The sequence below is a fragment of the Haliotis rubra genome, unplaced genomic scaffold (assembly GCF_003918875.1).
Source record: "Haliotis rubra isolate DU_JTF1 unplaced genomic scaffold, ASM391887v1 Scf879, whole genome shotgun sequence".
Lineage (NCBI taxonomy): Eukaryota > Metazoa > Mollusca > Gastropoda > Lepetellida > Haliotidae > Haliotis > Haliotis rubra.
Window position 1 is genome coordinate 230,073 of NW_025767611.1, and position 22,949 is coordinate 253,021.

A 22,949-nucleotide genomic window follows, 5' to 3' on the forward strand; every position below is an offset into this window, starting at 1 on the left:
AAATTCAACCTTCTGAACTGGTATTGACTTCGTAATGAGATTATCTTGATTGAAATTATCGATTCTTCGATCTTTCGAGGAAATACATTACGGTATCTATCCATCAGCTGTCAGTACTGTAGTGATACAATGACAAACCCATGGTGTCAAAGCCTCTCGGTAACAGTTTGTTTGAAAAACTACATTGTTCCACATATAGTATTCCCAAAAAGCATTGAGAAAGTTGTTTAGGCAAATATCTAATACATGTATACAAACTATAGAAGTTGTACTTAAACGAGTAAGTTGAGAGATGATTCTCTTACATTCGAAGTGTCTTTTCAGTGCTTTGTGAGACCTCCTGGCCCTGCAATACACGACTGAATGCGCCTAGGTACACTACCGATCAAAGTTTGAAGAAAATTGTGTGACAGCATATCCCAATATTCGACCAATTCTTTCTTCATAACCTCCATATTTCTGAGGCGTTTTTTGGTTTATTCTGTCCTTCATTAGTCCCCACACATTCTTAATAGGGTTTATATCTGGGCTGAAGCTGAACATTTGAACATTTTAGTCCGACAACCACTGGTTTGTGTAGCCCGCAGTGTGTTTTGGGTCGTTGTCATGCTGGAAGCTCCAATTATCTTCATACAGTGTTGGTGCCGTTCGAAGGAGGTGATAACTTAAGACGTCAACATATCGTTCCTTTGTCAAATATCCAGTGTAAAAACATAGCGGCGTCACTCAAGGTGATGATATCCTACCCCACATGTGAAATTTCGGGCTACGTTTTGGGCGTTGATAGATACGTTTCACGGTATCTTTTGTCCAAATTTTAACACAGTTCGGAAAAGGCCAGACATAACTTTCATCAGAAAAGAAAACATCATCCCATTCTTGATTTGCGTGATCCCTACACCAGTTTTGCATCTTCCATCAATGATGAGGAAATTCCGCCCCTTTTCACCCAGTTAAGCCTTTGTCTTTCTTGTCTAACGGATTAATTACATACACGAGGACTTCCTCTACTGATCATCTCGTTTCTGATGTTCTCAACGCTTTTCAATTTCCCCCTAATCACAATCTGACCAAGTCGCCGGCGATCCGTAGTACTGAACTTCCTTGGCCTCCCTGTCCCTGTAAGACCGCCTCCGTGGTGTAGTGGTTAGAGCGTCCGCCCGGAGTGCGGAAGGTCGCGGGTTTGATCCCCGACCGCGTCATACTAAAAGACGTTAAAATATGGTACTTGTTGGTCCCTGCCTTGCGCTCGGCATTAATGGGTACAACAAGGACTTGTCGGCTCGGAGTAAGTATAATGTGTCTGAGTGGGGTATTCATGCTTCACTGCGGCATGGTATCTCAGTGGGCTGGCACTATAAAACCAGCTTCAGTCTGGGCTAGTACAAGCAGCCGCACATACACATACACCACACGCATGCACGTCGTCATATGAGCGAAATATTCTCAAGCACGACGCTAAACCCAATTCCACCACCACCACCCTGTCCCTGTCTTGTGCTCAATCCACACTCCGGAATGAAAATTCATCAAAGTTCTGTATAACGTAGACAGAAGAATGTCGTGTCTACCAGGAAACTCTTTTGCATTAGTCACACCCCTTTCAAAATCATCTAGAACCAGCTTGCTTTTGTCGTCTGCTGTTAAATCTGCCATGTCAACAAAGGAAGCCGTCTGCTACACAAGGAGAGATAACTCTTAATGTAGTAAGGTTTAGTCTTAAGCCAACAAGAGTTGCCTCCCATATTGTGTATATTACTACATAATGTAACACCTATTTTAAAATTTTATTATCAGCATTAGGAAACAAAGATTTTCTATGTACAAACACAGGTTAGTGGACGCCATTAACAAATTAAACTTGTGACTAGAAGCATGGGCGTTATAAATCGAATTCATCATCATATGCTTTACAGTTGAAAAAAAACATCATATATATTTGTCTTCCATAAAGTGTTTCCTTGCTAATATACTCTGCAAAAAAAGAAACGCACAGGTGAAAACTCAGGAATGTAAACACTTTATTTTATTTCCAAATAAAACTTTAACTAATGATCGCACGAACGTAAAATTTCACATGGATGTTGTCAAGAGTCAGCTTTACAACATGCAGCTATCATTTGTCTCTGAAACCATTGCACCGGGCGTACAGATGGCGTGGAGGTCAGTACCTGTTGTGACCACCTCGAGCTTGCAACACAGCTTGGCACCTCCTGTCCATGGACATGATCAGTCTTTGAATCCGTGCTTGGGGGATCCTCCTCCATTCCTCCTGCAAGGCTTGAGACAGTTGTTGCAACGTTTGGGGTTGAGGCTGACGACGTCGAACGCGTTTCCCAAGCTGGTCCCACAAATGCTCTATTGGGTTCAAATCGGGGGATTTTGAAGGCCAGGGAAGAACTGTGATGTTCTGATTCGTCAGGTAGTCCATCGTGATGCGAGCCACGTGCGGTCTGGCGTTGTCCTGTTGGAAAACGTGACGTTGAGGGTTGATGACAGGTAAAAGATGACGTTGCAGAATTTCATCCCTGTAACGAATTGCAGTCAGGTTACCACGGACGTGCACCAAGTCACTTCTCCCGTTGTAAGAAATGGCCCCCCATACCATCACACTTCCCCCCTCCAAATCTGTCCGCTTCAACTACACAATTACGGGCGTAACGTTCGTTTCTCCGTCTATAGACCCTCGTCCTACCATCGTGTCTTTGAAGTTGGAAACGAGATTCGTCGCTGAACCAAATTCGCTGCCAATGTCTCCAATTCCATCTCTGGACGTTCCTGCACCATCGAACACGTGCCAGGCGATGATGAGGTCGTAGTGTGCATCCTACGTGAGGTCGTCGAGGGCGTATCCCGTGCTGTCTGAGGCGATTTCTGATGGTCTGGGCGGAGACGCGGCGAAGACCTGGGACGTTCTCTGCTGTTTGTGTTGCTGGGACGGCCCGGTTACGTAAATGGAACACCCGGATGTAGCGGTCCTGTGCAGCATTGGTTACCCGTGGTCTACCACTCCGAGGTCGGTCGCGGGTCGAGCCCAGTTGATTGTAGCGCCTCCATAAACGGGAAATTGTTGTGTGATGCACGTTGAAGTGTCTTGCAACTGATGACTGAGATTCGCCAGCTTCAAGACGTCCGATGGCGATGTTCCGGTCAGCTTCGCTAAGTCGTGGCATGTTGAATTCGTCAGTAAACTGGCGTTGAAAGTGAATTGAACACGTTAAACTGCCTTCCTCATATACCCTACACACTGGTGCATAGGTGAAGCAACTTTCACGTGCATATCGTTCGAAGTGTCATTTACACGTGAAAATTTCATGATATTTTCAAAAACCATCATCAAACAACAATATTTCATGAAATGGTGTGTTTGAGCGATACTTAATGGATATGAACAAGTATACATTATGTTTGGTTACAGTAACCGGGTTTTGTTTGCATAGAAATAAAATAAAGTTAATTTTAAATTTCATTATCACCTGTGCGTTTCTTTTTTTGCAGAGTATAGCACAGGTTTTCACTAAATCTAACCTGTCATACAGTATTCCAAGTCATATGCATTTATTAAACGATAGAGCGCAGAAACAGTATTTAGACAGACAGTAAGAATATAGGAATCTGGCATATTAGACTTATACACCGATGTACAACACATTCACTGGTCCAAATGCATAGTGGGTATCTTCGACATTCATCTTTAACAACATGGTTTGCAGTTGTAGATTTTACACACAGTATGGATGTGCAGGCTATCTACCCCAGGCTATCTACCCCATGAAGTATAACTTGGCTTATCTTAGTGGCAAATATTAAAGGATATGAAATGGTAAAAGTAAAATGGTGACGAGCATTTAAAAACTCCATATAGTAATATTTTTGGTATCAAGTATCTTTTACATTTTTGCATTTGATAATGTTTCAGTCTGTAATAAGTATTTATATCAAGATACCCAAGTAAGTCCATCAAACTCTATTTTCTCATGTTTTGGTAGAACTTTCTAATCTTAAAAAAACAATGGCATTGGTTTTATACAAATTAACACACCAATGGAAGTGATCCCAAAATAGGTTTTCATACGTTTTTGTAGTGCAGGATTGTTTCAGAAACCACTCGTGGTCAGGCCACTGGATGTGTGTGCTGGCGATTTGGTGGTTTATACTGAGAGTGTGGTTTTGAATCTCGGATGGGCCCCAACCACACAGTACTTGATGTCGCACTCTACTGATAACATGTAGTTCCATATATAACATACACTGAAGCAAATGCAGTTGACATGTATCACGGAGACATCCCGAAACACACATTTCAAACTAAGCAATACTTAGTTTGCAGTGACGGATGGTTTTCTGAAGATTGTGACAAACAGTGCCGGTGCCTCAGCGGTAATGATGTATGTGACAAGACCACTGGTCATTGTTCCAGTGGATGTTTCCCAGGATACCATGGCACTGACTGCCAAACAGGTATGACGGTAAAATAGTTATCATTGAAGTGCAATTTGATAAAGAGTTTACATGCGTTTGAGGCACATGTTCAATTTCTGTATGAGCAACTAAGTTAAGCAACTGAAGATTCATGTCCACACACACGTGTCTCGCGGCCACAATGGTACAATACAAATCTGTGGATGGTATCTCCCACACAAACAAGAACATTCTAAAAACTTGAAACTATATTTGCTTGTGATGGGTTGGGGTTGGACGTTGGTGTCGGGGAGAAATAAATGATTTATTTAATGGGTAATGTTTTTTTCACCCACTGTCTTAAACTAACTCACTCAATTCTATATCACTCTATTGTCGGCTTTGTGTCACCAAAACATTTGTATAATAATAAATAAATAAGTAAAGTTAATATTTGTATAGCGCCTGTTCCAACATATTAATCAAAGGCGCTTAGGCGAAGGCTAAGTTGAACAAGTGGGTTTTCAGTTGTCGTTTAACCTGGTCGAGATTGACAATGTTTTGAATGTGCCGAGGAAGACGGTTCCAGAGCCAGGGGCTGGCCTTGGAGAACAATCTATCCCCACAGTTTCTTTTCCTGGTCATAGGAACATCAAGTGTTCTTGATGGTCTTGTCGTGAGGTCTCTCCTTGGAGTGTAGGTTGATAGGTGTTCACTGATATACTCTGGAGCTAGACCATGCAGTGATTTGAAGACAAACACCAGGATCTTGAACTGTATACGCTGTCTCACTGACAGCCAATGGAGGTCTTGTAAGACCGGGGAGATGTGATCTCGACGTCTGGTGTTGGTGATTACTCTGGCTGCACTATTGTGCACCCTCTGGAGTCTGTCGAGTGAGTGTTCCGATGCCCATACAATAGACTATTGCAGTAGTCTATGCGAGATGTTTTATAAACTTATGGGCAGTCAGGTAGCTTACTGCTTGAAGAGTTTCCGCTGGGACATTGTAAATTGTTAATGCCACAAGCTTATTTACATGTTTTCGAATCTTATGATAAAGCAGGATTAATTATGTCACTGGACCCCATGTTAAATCATATGATCTAAAGCAAAAAGAAGATTGACGTATGGCAGAATGTTTAACATATTTATGTTTGCAAACTGTGCCATTGCATTGAATTTTGTTTTTCTTGTTATTTGTGCTTAAAGTATGCCCAGGTGGTTATTTTGGTATCAACTGCGCGTACCGGTGTGATAACTGCCTAAATGGTGCCAGCTGTAACAAGACTATAGGAACATGTCCTAGAGGATGTGCAGCAGGGTGGATGAATGACGACACAAATTTATGCATGCAGCGTGAGTAACTGATTTCATCCTTTGTCAGTTCTGGTGTCATTGATCTGTTTGTAATCAGAGCTCAGAATCAAGAATGTAAACATATCCTTTGTACCGTCATATTATATTCAGTACGTTCTTTTTTATCATAGAAACATTATCAAATAGTGTACATATTCTGTCAAATGCTTGTAATCGGTTGCTTTTTCAACACACGTTTTCTTTGTGACATCTTCCTTCCAATGGTCTGTATGATCACAAATGGACGCTTACCTTCACAATACAGTAAAGCCACGTGTATGTGTATATACAGCATGTCCAGATGGTGTACTTATGATGTAAATTGCCTCCGTCGGAGTCCCAATACTTTCATTTGTATTATATAGATCCTCATCAAATACTGAACACTTTCTGTGAAACTTTCGTATTCGGTTTCCTTTTTCAGACGATTTTGTGGGAATTTGCAGCATGTTACTCTCAATTGTAGCTCACTCACTCAATCAATCACTTTTTTTCGATACCCTTTTATTTGGCAAAATCCTGTTTCTAAAGCATTCTGTTTGATTTTAACTGGACCCTTACCTTGAACAATGTGGTTAAGCCGCGTGTTGGGTATGTGTATTTCCAGCATGTCCAGTTGGTTCCTTTGGTATCAACTGTACCTCCCAGTGCAGAAACTGCATAAGTGGTGTGAGCTGTGACAGGACCACAGGAACATGTCCTGGAGGATGTGCCGCAGGATGGATGAAAGACGACACAAAGTTATGTCGGCAGTGTGAGTAACTGATTTTGACCAGTGAAATTTTTGGCGCATCGATGTGTTTGCTGGTCTTTGCTCCCTGGCTGTCTCAAGACTTATTTTGATATCATGAAAACTTATCTCATTCTATCAAACATTCCTTAGTACTCGATTACCGTTTTCAACGCCCCTTTGCCTGGCGTAATCCTGTTTCCGATGTATTTCTGTATGATTCCAAGTGGACGTGTGTGGGTATTTACAGCATGTCCAGTTGGTGTACTGATGATGTAAACTGCCTCCGTCGGAGTCCCAATACTTTCATTTGTATCATATAGACCCTCATCAAATACTGAACACATTCTGTGAAACTTTCGTATTCGGTTTCCTTTTTCAGCCGATTTTGTGGGAATTTGCAGCATGTTACTCTCAATTGTAGCTCACTCACTCAATCAATCACTTTTTTTCGATACCCTTTTATTTGGCGAAATCCTGTTTCTAAAGCATTCTGTTTGATTTTTAACTGGACCCTTACCTTGAACAAATGTGGTTAAGCCGCGTGTTGGGTATGTGTATTTCCAGCATGTCCAGTTGGTTCCTTTGGTATCAACTGTACCTCCCAGTGCAGAAACTGCATAAGTGGTGTGAGCTGTGACAGGACCACAGGAACATGTCCTGGAGGATGTGCAGCAGGATGGATGACAGACGACACAAAGTTATGTCGGCAGCGTGAGTAACTGATTTTGACCAGGGTGCCGTTGTACAAAACGATCTTAGCGCTAAAATGGCCGTAACTCCCATACCTTAACATGGACTTAAGGTAGCCTTAGCGCTAAGGTTGTTTTGTACAACGGCACCCAGGGAAAGTTTAAGCACATCGATGTGTTTGCTGGTCTTTGCTCCCTGTCTGTCTCAAGACTTATTTTTATATCATGAAAACGTATATCATTCTATCAAACATTCCTTTATACTCGATTACCGTTTTCAACGCCCCTTTACTTGTCGTAATCCTGTTTCCGATGTATTTCTGTATGATTCCAAGTGGACGTGTGTGGGTATTTACAGCATGTCCAGATGGTGTACTTATGATGTAAACTGCCTCCGTCGGAGTCCCAATACTTTCATTTGTATCATATAGATCCTCATCAAATACTGAACACATTCTGTGAAACTTTCGTATTCGGTTTCCTTTTTCAGCCGACTTTGTGGGAATTTGCAGCATGTTACTCTCAATTGTAACTCACTCACTCAATCAATCACTTTTTTTCGATACCCTTTTATTTGGCGAAATCCTGTTTCTAAAGCATTCTGTTTGATTTTTAACTGGACCCTTACCTTGAACAAATGTGGTTAAGCCGCGTGTTGGGTATGTGTATTTCCAGCATGTCCAGTTGGTTCCTTTGGTATCAACTGTACCTCCCAGTGCAGAAACTGCATAAGTGGTGTGAGCTGTGACAGGACCACAGGAACATGTCCTGGAGGATGTGCAGCAGGATGGATGACAGACGACACAAAGTTATGTCGGCAGCGTGAGTAACTGATTTTGACCAGGGTGCCGTTGTACAAAACGATCTTAGCGCTAAAATGGCCGTAACTCCCATACCTTAACATGGACTTAAGGTAGCCTTAGCGCTAAGGTTGTTTTGTACAACGGCACCCAGGGAAAGTTTAAGCACATCGATGTGTTTGCTGGTCTTTGCTCCCTGTCTGTCTCAAGACTTATTTTTATATCATGAAAACGTATATCATTCTATCAAACATTCCTTTATACTCGATTACCGTTTTCAACGCCCCTTTACTTGTCGTAATCCTGTTTCCAATGTATTTCTGTATGATTTCAAGTGGACGTGTGTGGGTATTTACAGCATGTCCAGATGGTGTACTTATGATGTAAACTGCCTCCGTCGGAGTCCCAATACTTTCATTTGTATCATATAGATCCTCATCAAATACTGAACACATTCTGTGAAACTTTCGTATTCGGTTTCCTTTTTCAGCCGACTTTGTGGGAATTTGCAGCATGTTACTCTCAATTGTAACTCACTCACTCAATCAATCACTTTTTTTCGATACCCTTTTATTTGGCGAAATCCTGTTTCTAAAGCATTCTGTTTGATTTTTAACTGGACCCTTACCTTGAACAAATGTGGTTAAGCCGCGTGTTGGGTATGTGTATTTCCAGCATGTCCAGTTGGTTCCTTTGGTATCAACTGTACCTCCCAGTGCGGAAACTGCATAAGTGGTGTGAGCTGTGACAGGACCACAGGAACATGTCCTGGAGGATGTGCCGCAGGATGGATGAAAGACGACACAAAGTTATGTCGGCAGTGTGAGTAACTGATTTTGACCAGTGAGTGCCACCAGAAAAATTTTGGCGCATCGATGTGTTTGCTGGTCTTTGCTCCCTGGCTGTCTCAAGACTTATTTTTATATCATGAAAACTTATCTCATTCTATCAAACATTCCTTTATACTCGATTACCGTTTTCAACGCCCCTTTACTTGTCGTAATCCTGTTTCCGATGTATTTCTGTATGATTCCAAGTGGACGTGTGTGGGTATTTACAGCATGTCCAGTTGGTGTACTGATGATGTAAACTGCCTCCGTCGGAGTCCCAATACTTTCATTTGTATCATATAGATCCTCATCAAATACTGAACACATTCTGTGAAACTTTCGTATTCGGTTTCCTTTTCAGCCGATTTTGTGGGAATTTGCAGCATGTTACTCTCAATTGTAACTCACTCACTCAATCAATCACTTTTTTCGATACCCTTTTATTTGGCGAAATCCTGTTTCTAAAGCATTCTGTTTGATTTTTAACTGGACCCTTACCTTGAACAAATGTGGTTAAGCCGCGTGTTGGGTATGTGTATTTCCAGCATGTCCAGTTGGTTCCTTTGGTATCAACTGTACCTCCCAGTGCAGAAACTGCATAAGTGGTGTGAGCTGTGACAGGACCACAGGAACATGTCCTGGAGGATGTGCAGCAGGATGGATGAAAGACGACACAAAGTTATGTCGGCAGCGTGTAACTGATTTTGACCAGTGCCGTTGTACTGATCTTAGCGCTAAAATGGCCGTACCCCATACCTTAACATGTGGTAAATTGTTTGTACAACGGCGGGAAAGTTTAAGCATCGATGTGTTTGCTGGTCTTTGCTCCCTGTCTGTCTCAAGACTTATTTTGATATCATGAAAACTTATCTCATTCTATCAAACATTCCTTTATACTCGATTACCGTTTTCAACGCCCTTTGCTTGTCGTAATCCTGTTTCCGATGTATTTCTGTATGATTCCAAGTGGACGTGTGTGGGTATTTACAGCATGTCCAGTTGGTGTACTTATGATGTAAACTGCCTCCGTCGGAGTCCCAATACTTTCATTTGTATCATATAGACCCTCATCAAATACTGAACACATTCTGTGAAACTTTCGTATTCGGTTTCCTTTTTCAGCCGATTTTGTGGGAATTTGCAGCATGTTACTCTCAATTGTAACTCACTCACTCAATCAATCACTTTTTTTCGATACCCTTTTATTTGGCGAAATCCTGTTTCTAAAGCATTCTGTTTGATTTTTAACTGGACCCTTACCTTGAACAAATGTGGTTAAGCCGCGTGTTGGGTATGTGTATTTCCAGCATGTCCAGTTGGTTCCTTTGGTATCAACTGTACCTCCCAGTGCAGAAACTGCATAAGTGGTGTGAGCTGTGACAGGACCACAGGAACATGTCCTGGAGGATGTGCAGCAGGATGGATGACAGACGACACAAAGTTATGTCGGCAGCGTGAGTAACTGATTTTGACCAGGGTGCCGTTGTACAAAACGATCTTAGCGCTAAAATGGCCGTAACTCCCATACCTTAACATGGACTTAAGGTAGCCTTAGCGCTAAGGTTGTTTTGTACAACGGCACCCAGGGAAAGTTTAAACATCGATGTGTTTGCTGGTCTTTGCTCCCTGTCTGTCTCAAGACTTATTTTTATATCATGAAAACGTATATCATTCTATCAAACATTCCTTTATACTCGATTACCGTTTTCAACGCCCCTTTACTTGTCGTAATCCTGTTTCCGATGTATTTCTGTATGATTCCAAGTGGACGTGTGTGGGTATTTACAGCATGTCCAGATGGTGTACTTATGATGTAAACTGCCTCCGTCGGAGTCCCAATACTTTCATTTGTATCATATAGATCCTCATCAAATACTGAACACATTCTGTGAAACTTTCGTATTCGGTTTCCTTTTTCAGCCGACTTTGTGGGAATTTGCAGCATGTTACTCTCAATTGTAACTCACTCACTCAATCAATCACTTTTTTTCGATACCCTTTTATTTGGCGAAATCCTGTTTCTAAAGCATTCTGTTTGATTTTTAACTGGACCCTTACCTTGAACAAATGTGGTTAAGCCGCGTGTTGGGTATGTGTATTTCCAGCATGTCCAGTTGGTTCCTTTGGTATCAACTGTACCTCCCAGTGCAGAAACTGCATAAGTGGTGTGAGCTGTGACAGGACCACAGGAACATGTCCTGGAGGATGTGCAGCAGGATGGATGACAGACGACACAAAGTTATGTCGGCAGCGTGAGTAACTGATTTTGACCAGGGTGCCGTTGTACAAAACGATCTTAGCGCTAAAATGGCCGTAACTCCCATACCTTAACATGGACTTATGGTAGCCTTAGCGCTAAGGTTGTTTTGTACAACGGCACCCAGGGAAAGTTTAAGCACATCGATGTGTTTGCTGGTCTTTGCTCCCTGTCTGTCTCAAGACTTATTTTTATATCATGAAAACGTATATCATTCTATCAAACATTCCTTTATACTCGATTACCGTTTTCAACGCCCCTTTACTTGTCGTAATCCTGTTTCCGATGTATTTCTGTATGATTCCAAGTGGACGTGTGTGGGTATTTACAGCATGTCCAGATGGTGTACTTATGATGTAAACTGCCTCCGTCGGAGTCCCAATACTTTCATTTGTATCATATAGATCCTCATCAAATACTGAACACATTCTGTGAAACTTTCGTATTCGGTTTCCTTTTTCAGCCGACTTTGTGGGAATTTGCAGCATGTTACTCTCAATTGTAACTCACTCACTCAATCAATCACTTTTTTTCGATACCCTTTTATTTGGCGAAATCCTGTTTCTAAAGCATTCTGTTTGATTTTTAACTGGACCCTTACCTTGAACAAATGTGGTTAAGCCGCGTGTTGGGTATGTGTATTTCCAGCATGTCCAGTTGGTTCCTTTGGTATCAACTGTACCTCCCAGTGCGGAAACTGCATAAGTGGTGTGAGCTGTGACAGGACCACAGGAACATGTCCTGGAGGATGTGCCGCAGGATGGATGAAAGACGACACAAAGTTATGTCGGCAGCGTGAGTAACTGATTTTGACCAGTGAAATTTTTGGCGCATCGATGTGTTTGCTGGTCTTTGCTCCCTGGCTGTCTCAAGACTTATTTTGATATCATGAAAACTTATCTCATTCTATCAAACATTCCTTAGTACTCGATTACCGTTTTCAACGCCCCTTTGCCTGGCGTAATCCTGTTTCCGATGTATTTCTGTATGATTCCAAGTGGACGTGTGTGGGTTTTTACAGCATGTCCAGATGGTTTATATGGTTCCAACTGTGCCTCTGAGTGTGGGAACTGCTTTCGTGGTGTCAGCTGTGACAAGAAAACCGGAACCTGTCCTACAGGATGTGCAGCAGGATGGGTCAATGACGGCATATGCCTACAACGTGAGTACTGATGACGTCCATTGTGTTGCTTACAAAGATTTCAGGGGCAGTGGGGTCTAGTGGTTAAAGCGTTGGCTCGACACGCCGAAGACCCGGGTTCGAATAACCACATGGGTACAATGAGTGAAGCCCATTTCTGGTGTCCCTACCGTGATATTGCTGGAATAATGCTAAAAGCGGCGTTAAACCAAACTCAGTCAGTCAGTACAAACGTATAATCACCTGAAATGTTAATGAACCATAATTCGTATTCACCACTGTTCTTGTTAGAGCTTCCGGTTATGTAAGTCACCTTCCACTGTTCAATGACGAACATGATACATTACCTTCTGCAGTGTCAGTTCCATATGGGTTTGGATCCGCGCAGTTATTCCAGATGGACAGAATTATCTTTGCCTCGGCCCTGATACGCGAAAAGGGGTAGATCGGAAGGGGCCAAGATGTACATGTAACTGTGCTTTTTTTACGTCTCATGACAAAACATGATAATGAACGCATACCATACCACCGCATTCATTAAACAGAAGTGCATTCCAGACAACTAACAATTATTAAATCGAAATGTGTTGTGATCTTCTGTTGAATCCTTACTGAACAGATGTGATGTGATTGCAACCCCGGTTTACCAAATATACATCACGTGAATTTCTTTATTTCGAAACTGGGAGCGGTGGGGTAGCCCAGTGGTTAAAGCGTTCGCTCGACACGCCGTAGAACCAGGTTCGATTCCCCACATGGGTCTAATGTGTGAAATCCACATCTGGTGTCCACACCAGTTGAACGTAAACGTTTGTGAGAAGGAAGTGCATACCTCTCATCATGTGAAAATACAAATGTATTCAAGTTAGTGCAATTGTTCATTAGTGAGACAAAACGATTTGTATAGCATATTTGTATTTTCTGTACAATCTTTCTCTCATTTTTACTTATACTACTTTCTTGTTCACTATCTGTCATCTTTAGTTGCGGGAATCTAAATTACATATGTGCATACCAAGGAGAGGGTATTCTAAGCGGGAGAACTTGTTACAAATAATTTTCTCTGTGAATAATATATGTTTAAAACAAATGCAACATTGTTTTACAATTAAGCATCCAAGAAAACATGGGGTTCAAACTATAATGGAATAGACACCAAATATAGAGATTCCATAATTTATTGAATGTCGATCGTCTTACTTGCAGCTGGAAATTTGATATTTATTCACATATGGTGTGCCATAGGAAAGTCTGTAATCAGAGTTTGGGTTACAGATGTCATGAGACTTTGATGACCAGCCTTTCAGTTTCTTTGCTTTTGCATAAAGTAGAAAGTATGTATATTTAACATTCCAATAACACATATAGGTTGCCTGTTACAAGCAAACTCTGCGCAGACGAATATGACTCAAGGGACAACGTGAGCGAAGAAATTTCAAAATATTGTTAATGCATAACAATATTTTTGTTTGTCGTTCAGAATACAAGTACAAACCATCAAACGGGTGTTGCTTTGCATGCTACAGTCACGTGGCATTACTATTACTGTATGATCTCAAGAACCACATAGATTGTCATGCAAAATGTGAGAGTGCTACGGGCGTGGGATGCGTACTCCTTTGTTCCTTAAGCTTTTGTTATGACGTATTGTCATTGTCATTGCTCTGCTCGTTCATGTTTTCACCACTGCTTGTCCTTTATGCTCAATGGAATCTGATTCATCGGGTGACCAGACAAGGTTAATCTCCGATGAGTGATGTTTTATCTATCTGCATTGTTTACGTGTTGAAGATCATTCTCACATTTGTCTGATTCAGTGATCCCAGAGGAGGGATTCAACTGGGCAGTGCCAGTAGTAGTGGGCCTGTGTGTGCTGTTGATATTCACATTGATTGGGGCAACAATTTGTATCAGAAGGTAATGTGATTTGCATCTTTCGCTATAGAACAACACGTGTTCATACCTTAAAGGACATCTCATTACTTACTCACCTGTCATTGATTATGTGGCCCCTGCCACATGCTGCTTCTTCACATTGTGTAATATAATTGTGCATACATCAGTTTGCTCCGTATTTTAATAAAGTCGTCAGTGATTTTACTGGTGAATAACTGGTATCGGGTTGGCGCTTCTGTTTGTAGAGAATTCGGCTCCAAAACCAGAGAACTGTCGTTTGTATGCCCATATTTTCTGGTAGACAATTTATGAGAAAATCAGAGTGAACATTCAAACACCCATAGGGCGGCAAATTATCCCGTACACGTGATCTTTCTAGTGGTCAGATACGTTTTGAATAGTTGATTTCACAACATCTTACACAGTTGGTGCCTCAGTCTCTCATAATAAGGGACATTATCTATGTTTCGCGATAATTGTCTGTATATTTTACGAAATAGACATATTTTGTTTATCAGATGGCTGCAAAAACTGGGGAGTTTGAAGGACTAGACGTCAGATGGACACTATGTGGAACTTGAGGCGAAGACAAAGGTGCCTGCAAAAGAAAGTACATACGAACATATTGGCAATACAACGCCTTACTACAATACAGCCGGTCGTGTTCAGGATGAAACTGGATGAGAGGACAAAGGTTCCATGCGAACATTTTCACTCTGCACATTGCCATGTTCATAGATCTTTTTGAGGGTGAACGTAACTCACAGGGATGTCATACTAGAGATACTATCTGTCTGCCTTAGGTAGATGAGATGTGAAGGTCTTTAGAAACAACTGTCTAAATGTCATTGTTTTCCCTTGAAGAATCTTTCAGAATCTGACAAGTGAGTGATTCAAAGTGAATAACATGTCTATAATGCAAGATCTCCAGTGAAATGGATGAACACAACAGATTTAATCCGACATCCATGCTGCAACATTGGACTTCTCCAACGTAGTCGCCGTTTCAGACAAGAAATCCACATATCCGTCATATAATAATAATGGTGATACTCTTCTGCGGCCATGAGTTTGCTTCGCTTAAAACCTAACATATCGGTTTGCTCCTATTATTCCCTTTCCTTCCTTTCCCTGTGAGAGACATGGGTACTGACTCCCCATCAGCCCATTGCAGCATGCAGAGCTTTGTGTAGTCGCAGTAGCAAATAACTTTACTTCTGTCATTACATTGTCATAAGATTTGTTGCAATAAACTAATATGCACTTATGTAAGGTTTTGAGTTTAACTGTGATGGAATAGAACAATTAGTGTAATGTTTTGCCAATCTTAGTCAATTGTAGTCTATCCACTATCGATACTAAAGTAAGTCTGTCTTGTAACCGTTACATACTTTAGTCAATCCAAACCTGTCCACTATCGATACTAAAGTAAGCCTGCAGGTAATCGTTATATACTTTAGCCGATCCTAACCTGTCCACTATCGATACTAAAGTAAAACCTGCATGTAATCGTTACAGACTTTAGTCAATCTAACCTGTCCACTATCGATAGTAAAGTAAGCCTGCATGTAATCGTTATATACTTTAGTCAATCCAAACCTGTCCACTATCGATACTAAAGTAAGTCTGCAGGTAATCGTTACATACATTAATCAATCCTTACCTGTCCACTATCGATACTAAAGTGAGCCTGCATGTAATCGTTACATACTTTAGTCAATCCTAACCTGCTCCACTATCGATACTAAAGTAAGCCTCCATGTAATCGTTACATACATTAATCAATCCTAACCTGTCCACTATCGATACTAAAGTGAGCCTGCATGTAATCGTTACATACTTTAGTCAATCCTAACCTGCCCACTATCGATACTAAAGTAAGCCTGCATGTAATCGTTATATACTTTTCAATAGTCGATCCTAACCTGTCCACTATCGATACTAAATTAAGCCTGCATGTATACGTTACATACTTTAGTCCATCCTAACCTGTCCACTATCGATACTAAAGTGAGCCTGCATGTAATCGTTACATACTTTAGTCAATCCTAACCTGTCCAATATCAATGGTAAAGTAAGCCAGCATGTAATCGTTATAAACTTTAGTCACTCCTAACCTGTCCACTATCGATACTAAAGTAAGCCTGCATGTAATCGTTATATACTTTAGTCAATCCTAACCTGTCCACTATCGATACTAAAGTAAGCCTGAATGTAATGTTTACATACGCTGGTCAATCCCGACCTGTCCACTATCAATACTAAAGTAAGCCTGCATGTAATCGATACATACTTTAGTCAATCCTAACCTGTCCACTATCGATACTAAAGTAAGCCTCCATGTAATCGTTACATACTTTAGTCAATCCTAACCTGTCCACTATCGATACTCAAGTAAGCCTGTATGTATACGTTACATACTTTAGTCAATCCTAACCTGTCCACTATCGATACTAAAGTGAGCCTGCATGTAATCGTTACATACTTTAGTCAATCCTAACCTGTCCAATATCAATACTAAAGTAAGCCTGAATGTAATGTTTACATACGCTAGTCAATCCTATCCTGTCCACTATCAATACTAAAGTAAGCCTGCATGTATACGTTACATACTTTAGTCAATCCTAACCTGTCCACTATCGATACTAAAGTGAGCCTGCATGTAATCGATACATACTTTAGTCAATCCTAACCTGTCCAATATCAATACTAAAGTAAGCCTGCATGTAATCGTTACATACGCTGGTCAATCCTAACCTCTCCACTATCGATACAAAGTAAGCCTGCATGTAATCGTTACATACTTTAGTCAATCCTAACCACTCAACTATCGATACTAAAGTGAGCCTGCATCTAATCGTTACATACATTAATCAATCCCACCCTGTCCACTATCAATACTAAAGTAAGCCTGCATGTATACGTTACATACTTTAGTCAATCCTAACCTGTCCACTATCGATACTAAAGTGAGCCTGCATGTAATCGTTACATACTTTAGTCAATCCTAACCTGTCCACTATCGATACTAAAGTAAACCTGCATGTATACGTTACATACTTTAGTCAATCCTAACCTGTCCACTATCGATACTAAAGTGAGCCTGCATTTAATCGATACATACTTTAGTCAATCCTAACCTGTCCAATATCAATACTAAAGTAAGCCTGCATGTAATCGTTACATACTTTAGTCAATCCTAACCTGTCAACTATCGATACTAAAGTAAGCCTGCATGTAATCGTTACATACATTAATCAATCCTAACCTGTCCACTATCGATACTAAAGTAAGCCTGCATGTATACGTTACATACTTTAGTCAATCCTAACCTGTCCACTATCGATACTAAAGTGAGCCTCCATGTAATCGTTACATACTTTAGTCAATCCTAACCTGTCCACTATCGATACTAAAGTAAGCCTGCATGTAATCGTTATATACTTTAGTCAATCCTAACCTGTCCACTATCGATACTAAAGTAAGCCTGCATGTAATCGTTAGATACTTTAGTCAATCCTAACCTGTCCACTATCGATACTAAAGTAAGCCTACATGTAATCGTTATATACTTTAGTCAATCCTAACCTGTCAACTATCGATACTAAAGTGAGCCTGCATCTAATCGTTACATACATTAATCAATCCTAACCTGTCCACTATCGATACTAAAGTAAGCCTGCATGTATACGTTACATACTTTAGTCAATCCTAACCTGTCCACTATCGATACTAAAGTGAGCCTGCATGTAATCGTTACATACTTTAGTCAATCCTAACCTGTCCACTATCGATACTAAAGTAAACCTGCATGTATACGTTACATACTTTAGTCAATCCTAACCTGTCCACTATCGATAGTAAAGTAAGCCTGCATGTAATCGTTACATACTTTAGTCAATCCTAACCTGTCAACTATCGATACTAAAGTAAAGCCTGCATGTAAACGTTACATACTTTAGTCAATCCTAACCTGTCCACTATCGATACTAAAGAGTGAGCCTGCATCTAATCGTTACATACTTTAGTCAATCCTAACCTGTCCAATTTCAATAGTAAAGTAAGCCTGCATGTAATCGTTACATACTTTAGTCAATCCTAACCTGTCCACTATCGATACTAAAGTAAGCCTGAATGTAATGTTTACATACGCTGGTCAATCCTAACCTGTCCACTATCAATACTAAAGTAAGCCTGCATGTAATCGTTACATACTTTAGTCAATCCTAACCTGTCCACTATCGATACTAAAGTAAGCCTGCATGTATACGTTACATACTTTAGTCAATCCTAACCTGTCCACTATCGATACTAAAGTAAGCCTGCATGTAATCGTTACATACTTTAGTCAATCCTAACCTGTCCACTATCGATACTAAAGTAAGCCTGCATGTAATCGTTACATACTTTAGTCAATCCTAACCTGTCCACTAGCGATACTAAAGTAAGCCTGTATGTATACGTTACATACTTTAGTCAATCCTAACCTGTCCACTATCGATACTAAAGTGAGCCTGCATGTAATCGTTACATACTTTAGTCAATCCTAACCTGTCCAATATCAATACTAAAGTAAGCCTGAATGTAATGTTTACATACGCTAGTCAATCCTAACCTGTCCACTATCAATACTAAAGTAAGCCTGCATGTATACGTTACATACTTTAGTCAATCCTAACCTGTCCACTATCGATACTAAAGTGAGCCTGCATGTAATCGATACATACTTTAGTCAATCCTAACCTGTCCAATATCAATAGTAAAATACTAAAATCGTTAAGCCAATCCTATGTAATCGTTACAAGCCTACTTTAGTCAATCCTAACCTGTCCACTATCGATACTAAAGTAAGCCTGCATACATGTAATCGTTATATACTTTAGTCAATCCTAACCTGTCAACTATCGATACTAAAGAGTAAGCCTGTTATGTAATCGTTACATACTTAATCAGTCAATCCTAACCTGTCCACTATCGATACTAAAGTAAGCCTGCATGTAATAGTTAATACCTGGTCAATCATGTAACTGTCATCGATACTAAATAAGCCTTCGTTACATACTTTAGTCAATCCTAACCTGTCCACTATCGATACTAAAGTAAGCCTGCATGTAATCGTTACATACTTTAGTCAATCCTAACCTGTCCACTATCGATACTAAAGTAAGCCTGCATGTAATCGTTACATACATAATCTGTCCACTAGTCTAATCCTAACCATGTCCAACTATAGCGTACTAAAGTAAGCCTGTATGTATACGTTAATACTTTTAGTCAATCCTAACCTGTCCACTATCGATACTAAAGTGAGCCTGCATGTAATCGTTACATACTTTAGTCAATCCTAACCTGTCCAATATCAATACTAAAGTAAGCCTGGATAAAGTAAGCCTGAATGTAATAAAGTTTACATACTTTAGTCCAATCCTAACCTGTCCACTATCGATACTAAAGTAAGCCTGCATGTATATCGTTACATACTTTAGTCAATCCTAACCTGTCCACTTTCGATACTAAAATAAGCCTGCATGTAATCGTAATATACTTTAGTCGATCCTAGCCTGTCCACTATCGATACTAAAGTAAGCCTACATGTAATCGTTATATACTTTAGTCAATCCTAACCTGTCCACTATCGATACTAAAGTAAGCCTGCATGTAATCGTTACATACTTTAGTCAATCCTAACTTGTCCACTAGCGATACTAAAGTAAACCTGCATGTAGCCTGCTTTGTATACGTTACATACTTTAGTCAATCCTAACCTGTCCACTATCGATACTAAAGTGAGCCTGCATGTAATCGTTACATACTTTAGTCAATCCTAACCTGTCCAATATCAATACTAAAGTAAGCCTGAATGTAATGTTTACATACGCTAGTCAATCCCAACCTGTCCACTATCAATACTAAAGTAAGCCTGCATGTATACGTTACATACTTTAGTCAATCCTAACCTGTCCACTATCGATACTAAAGTGAGCCTGCATGTGATCGATACATACTTAAGTCAATCCTAACCTGTCCAATATCAATACTAAAGTAAGCCTGCATGTAATCGTTACATACTTTAGTCAATCCTAGCCTGTCCACTATCGATACTAAAGTAAGCCTACATGTAATCGTTATATACTTTAGCCAATCCTAACCTGTCAACTATCGATACTAAAGTAAGCCTGCATGTAATCGTTACATATTTTTATCATTCCTAACCTGTCCACTATCGATACTAAAGTAAACCTGCATGTATACGTTACATACTTTAGTCAAACCTAACCCTTTCCACTATCGATAGTAAAGTAAGCCTGCATGTATACGTTACATACTTTAGTCAATCCTAACCTGTCCACTATCGATACTAAAGTGAGCCTGCATGTAATCGTTACATACTTTAGTCAATCCTAACCTGTCCAATATCAATAGTAAAGTAAGCCTGCATGTAATCGTTACATACTTTAGTCAACCCTAACCTGTCCAATATCAATAGTAAAGTAAGCCTGCATGTAATCGTTATATACTTTAGTCAATCCTAACCTGTCCACTATCGATAGTAAAGTAAGCCTGCATGTAATCGTTATATACTTTAGTCAATCCTAACCTGTCCACTATCGATACTAAAGTAAGCCTGAATGTAATGTTTACATACGCTGGTCAATCCCGACCTGTCCACTATCAATACTAAAGTAAGCCTGCATGTAATCGTTACATACTTTAGTCAATCCTAACCTGTCCACTATCGATAGTAAAGTAAGCCTCCATGTAATCGTTATATACTTTAGTCAATCCGACCCTGTCCACTATCGATACTAAAGTAAGCCTGCATTTAATCATTACATACTTTAGTCAATCCTAACCTGTCCACTATCGATAGTAAAGTAAGCCTGCATGTAATCGTTATTTAGTCAATCCTAGCTTTATCGCCAATCCTAACCTAACCTGTCAACTATCGATACTAAAGTAAGCCTGCATGTAATCGTTACATACTTTAATCAATCCTAACCTGTCCACTATCGATACTAAAGTAAACCTACATGTATACGTTACATACTTTAGTCAAACCTAACCCTTTCCACTATCGATAGTAAATTAAGCCTGCATGTATACGTTACATACTTTAGTCAATCCTAACCTGTCCACTATCGATACTAAAGTGAGCCTGCATGTAATCGTTACATACTTTAGTCAATCCTAACCTGTCCAATATCAATAGTAAAGTAAGCCTGCATGTAATCGTTACATACTTTAGTCAATCCTAACCTGTCCAATATCAATAGTAAAGTAAGCCTGCATGTAATCGTTACATACTTTAGTCAATCCTAACCTGTCCAATATCAATAGTAAAGTAAGCCTGCATGTAATCGTTATATACTTTAGTCAATCCTAACCTGTCCACTATCGATACTAAAGTAAGCCTGAATGTAATGTTTACATACGCTGGTCAATCCTAACCTGTCCACTATCAATACTAAAGTAAGCCTGCATGTATACGTTACATATTTTAGTCGATCCTAACCTGTCCACTATCGATACTAAAGTAAGCCTGCATTTAATCGTTACATACTTTAGTCAATCCTAACCTGTCCACTATCGATAGTAAAGTAAGCCTGCATGTAATCGTTATATACTTTAGTCAATCCTACCCTGTCCACTATCGATACTAAAGTAAGCCTGCATTTAATCATTACATACTTTAGTCAATCCTAACCTGTCCACTATCGATAGTAAAGTAAGCCTACATGTAATCGTTATATACTTTAGCCAATCCTAACCTGTCCACTATCGATACTCAAGTAAGCCTGTATGTATACGTTACATACTTTAGTCAATCCTAACCTGTCCACTATCGATACTAAAGTGAGCCTGCATGTAATCGTTATATACTTTGTCAATCCTAACCTGTCCAATATCAATACTAAAGTCAGCCTGAATGTAATCTTTACATACGCTAGTCAATCCCACCCTGTCCACTATCAATACTAAAGTAAGCCTGCATGTATACGTTACATACTTTAGTCAATCCTAACCTGTCCACTATCGATACTAAAGTGAGCCTGCATGTAATCGTTACATACCTTAGTCAATCCTAACCTGTCCAATATCAATACTAAAGTAAGCCTGCATGTAATCGTTACATACGCTGGTCAATCCTAACCTCTCCACTATCGATACAAAGTAAGCCTGCATGTAATCGTTATATACTTTAGTCAATCCTAACCACTCAACTATCGATACTAAAGTGAGCCTGCATCTAATCGTTACATACATTAATCAATCCCACCCTGTCCACTATCGATACTAAAGTAAGCCTGCATGTAATCGTTACATACTTTAATCAATCCTAACCTGTCCACTATCGATACTAAAGTAAACCTGCATGTATACGTTACATACTTTAGTCAAACCTAACCCTTTCCACTATCGATAGTAAATTAAGCCTGCATGTATACGTTATATACTTTAGTCAATCCTAACCTGTCCACTATCGATACTAAAGTGAGCCTGCATGTAATCGTTACATACTTTTAGTCAATCCTAACCTGTCCAATATCAATAGTAAAGTAAGCCTGCATGTAATCGTTACATACTTTAGTCAACCCTAACCTGTCCAATATCAATAGTAAAGTAAGCCTGCATGTAATCGTTATATACTTTAGTCAATCCTAACCTGTCAACTATCGATAGTAAAGTAAGCCTGCATGTAATCGTTATATACTTTAGTCAATCCTAACCTGTCCACTATCGATACTAAAGTAAGCCTGAATGTAATGTTTACATACGCTGGTCAATCCCGACCTGTCCACTATCAATACTAAAGTAAGCCTGCATGTAATCGTTACATACTT

General features: G+C 40.0%; 1 protein-coding gene across 1 annotated transcript in view; it reads left to right on the forward strand.

Moving 5' to 3' along the window:
- The window catches only part of LOC124263303 (multiple epidermal growth factor-like domains protein 6), a 77,687-nt gene extending 62,316 nt beyond the window's left edge, over positions 1-15,371 (forward strand). The window contains exons 8-20 of the mRNA XM_046697889.1: positions 4,324-4,461; positions 5,614-5,760; positions 6,368-6,514; positions 7,058-7,204; positions 7,858-8,004; positions 8,658-8,804; positions 9,358-9,504; positions 10,120-10,266; positions 10,918-11,064; positions 11,718-11,864; positions 12,091-12,231; positions 14,028-14,127; positions 14,625-15,371. Coding sequence (XP_046553845.1) covers positions 4,324-4,461; positions 5,614-5,760; positions 6,368-6,514; positions 7,058-7,204; positions 7,858-8,004; positions 8,658-8,804; positions 9,358-9,504; positions 10,120-10,266; positions 10,918-11,064; positions 11,718-11,864; positions 12,091-12,231; positions 14,028-14,127; positions 14,625-14,658 — 1,736 coding nt within the window. The 3' untranslated portion in view covers positions 14,659-15,371. The remainder of the gene's footprint in view (positions 1-4,323; positions 4,462-5,613; positions 5,761-6,367; positions 6,515-7,057; positions 7,205-7,857; positions 8,005-8,657; positions 8,805-9,357; positions 9,505-10,119; positions 10,267-10,917; positions 11,065-11,717; positions 11,865-12,090; positions 12,232-14,027; positions 14,128-14,624) is intronic.
- The last annotated feature ends 7,578 nt before the right edge of the window (positions 15,372-22,949 follow it).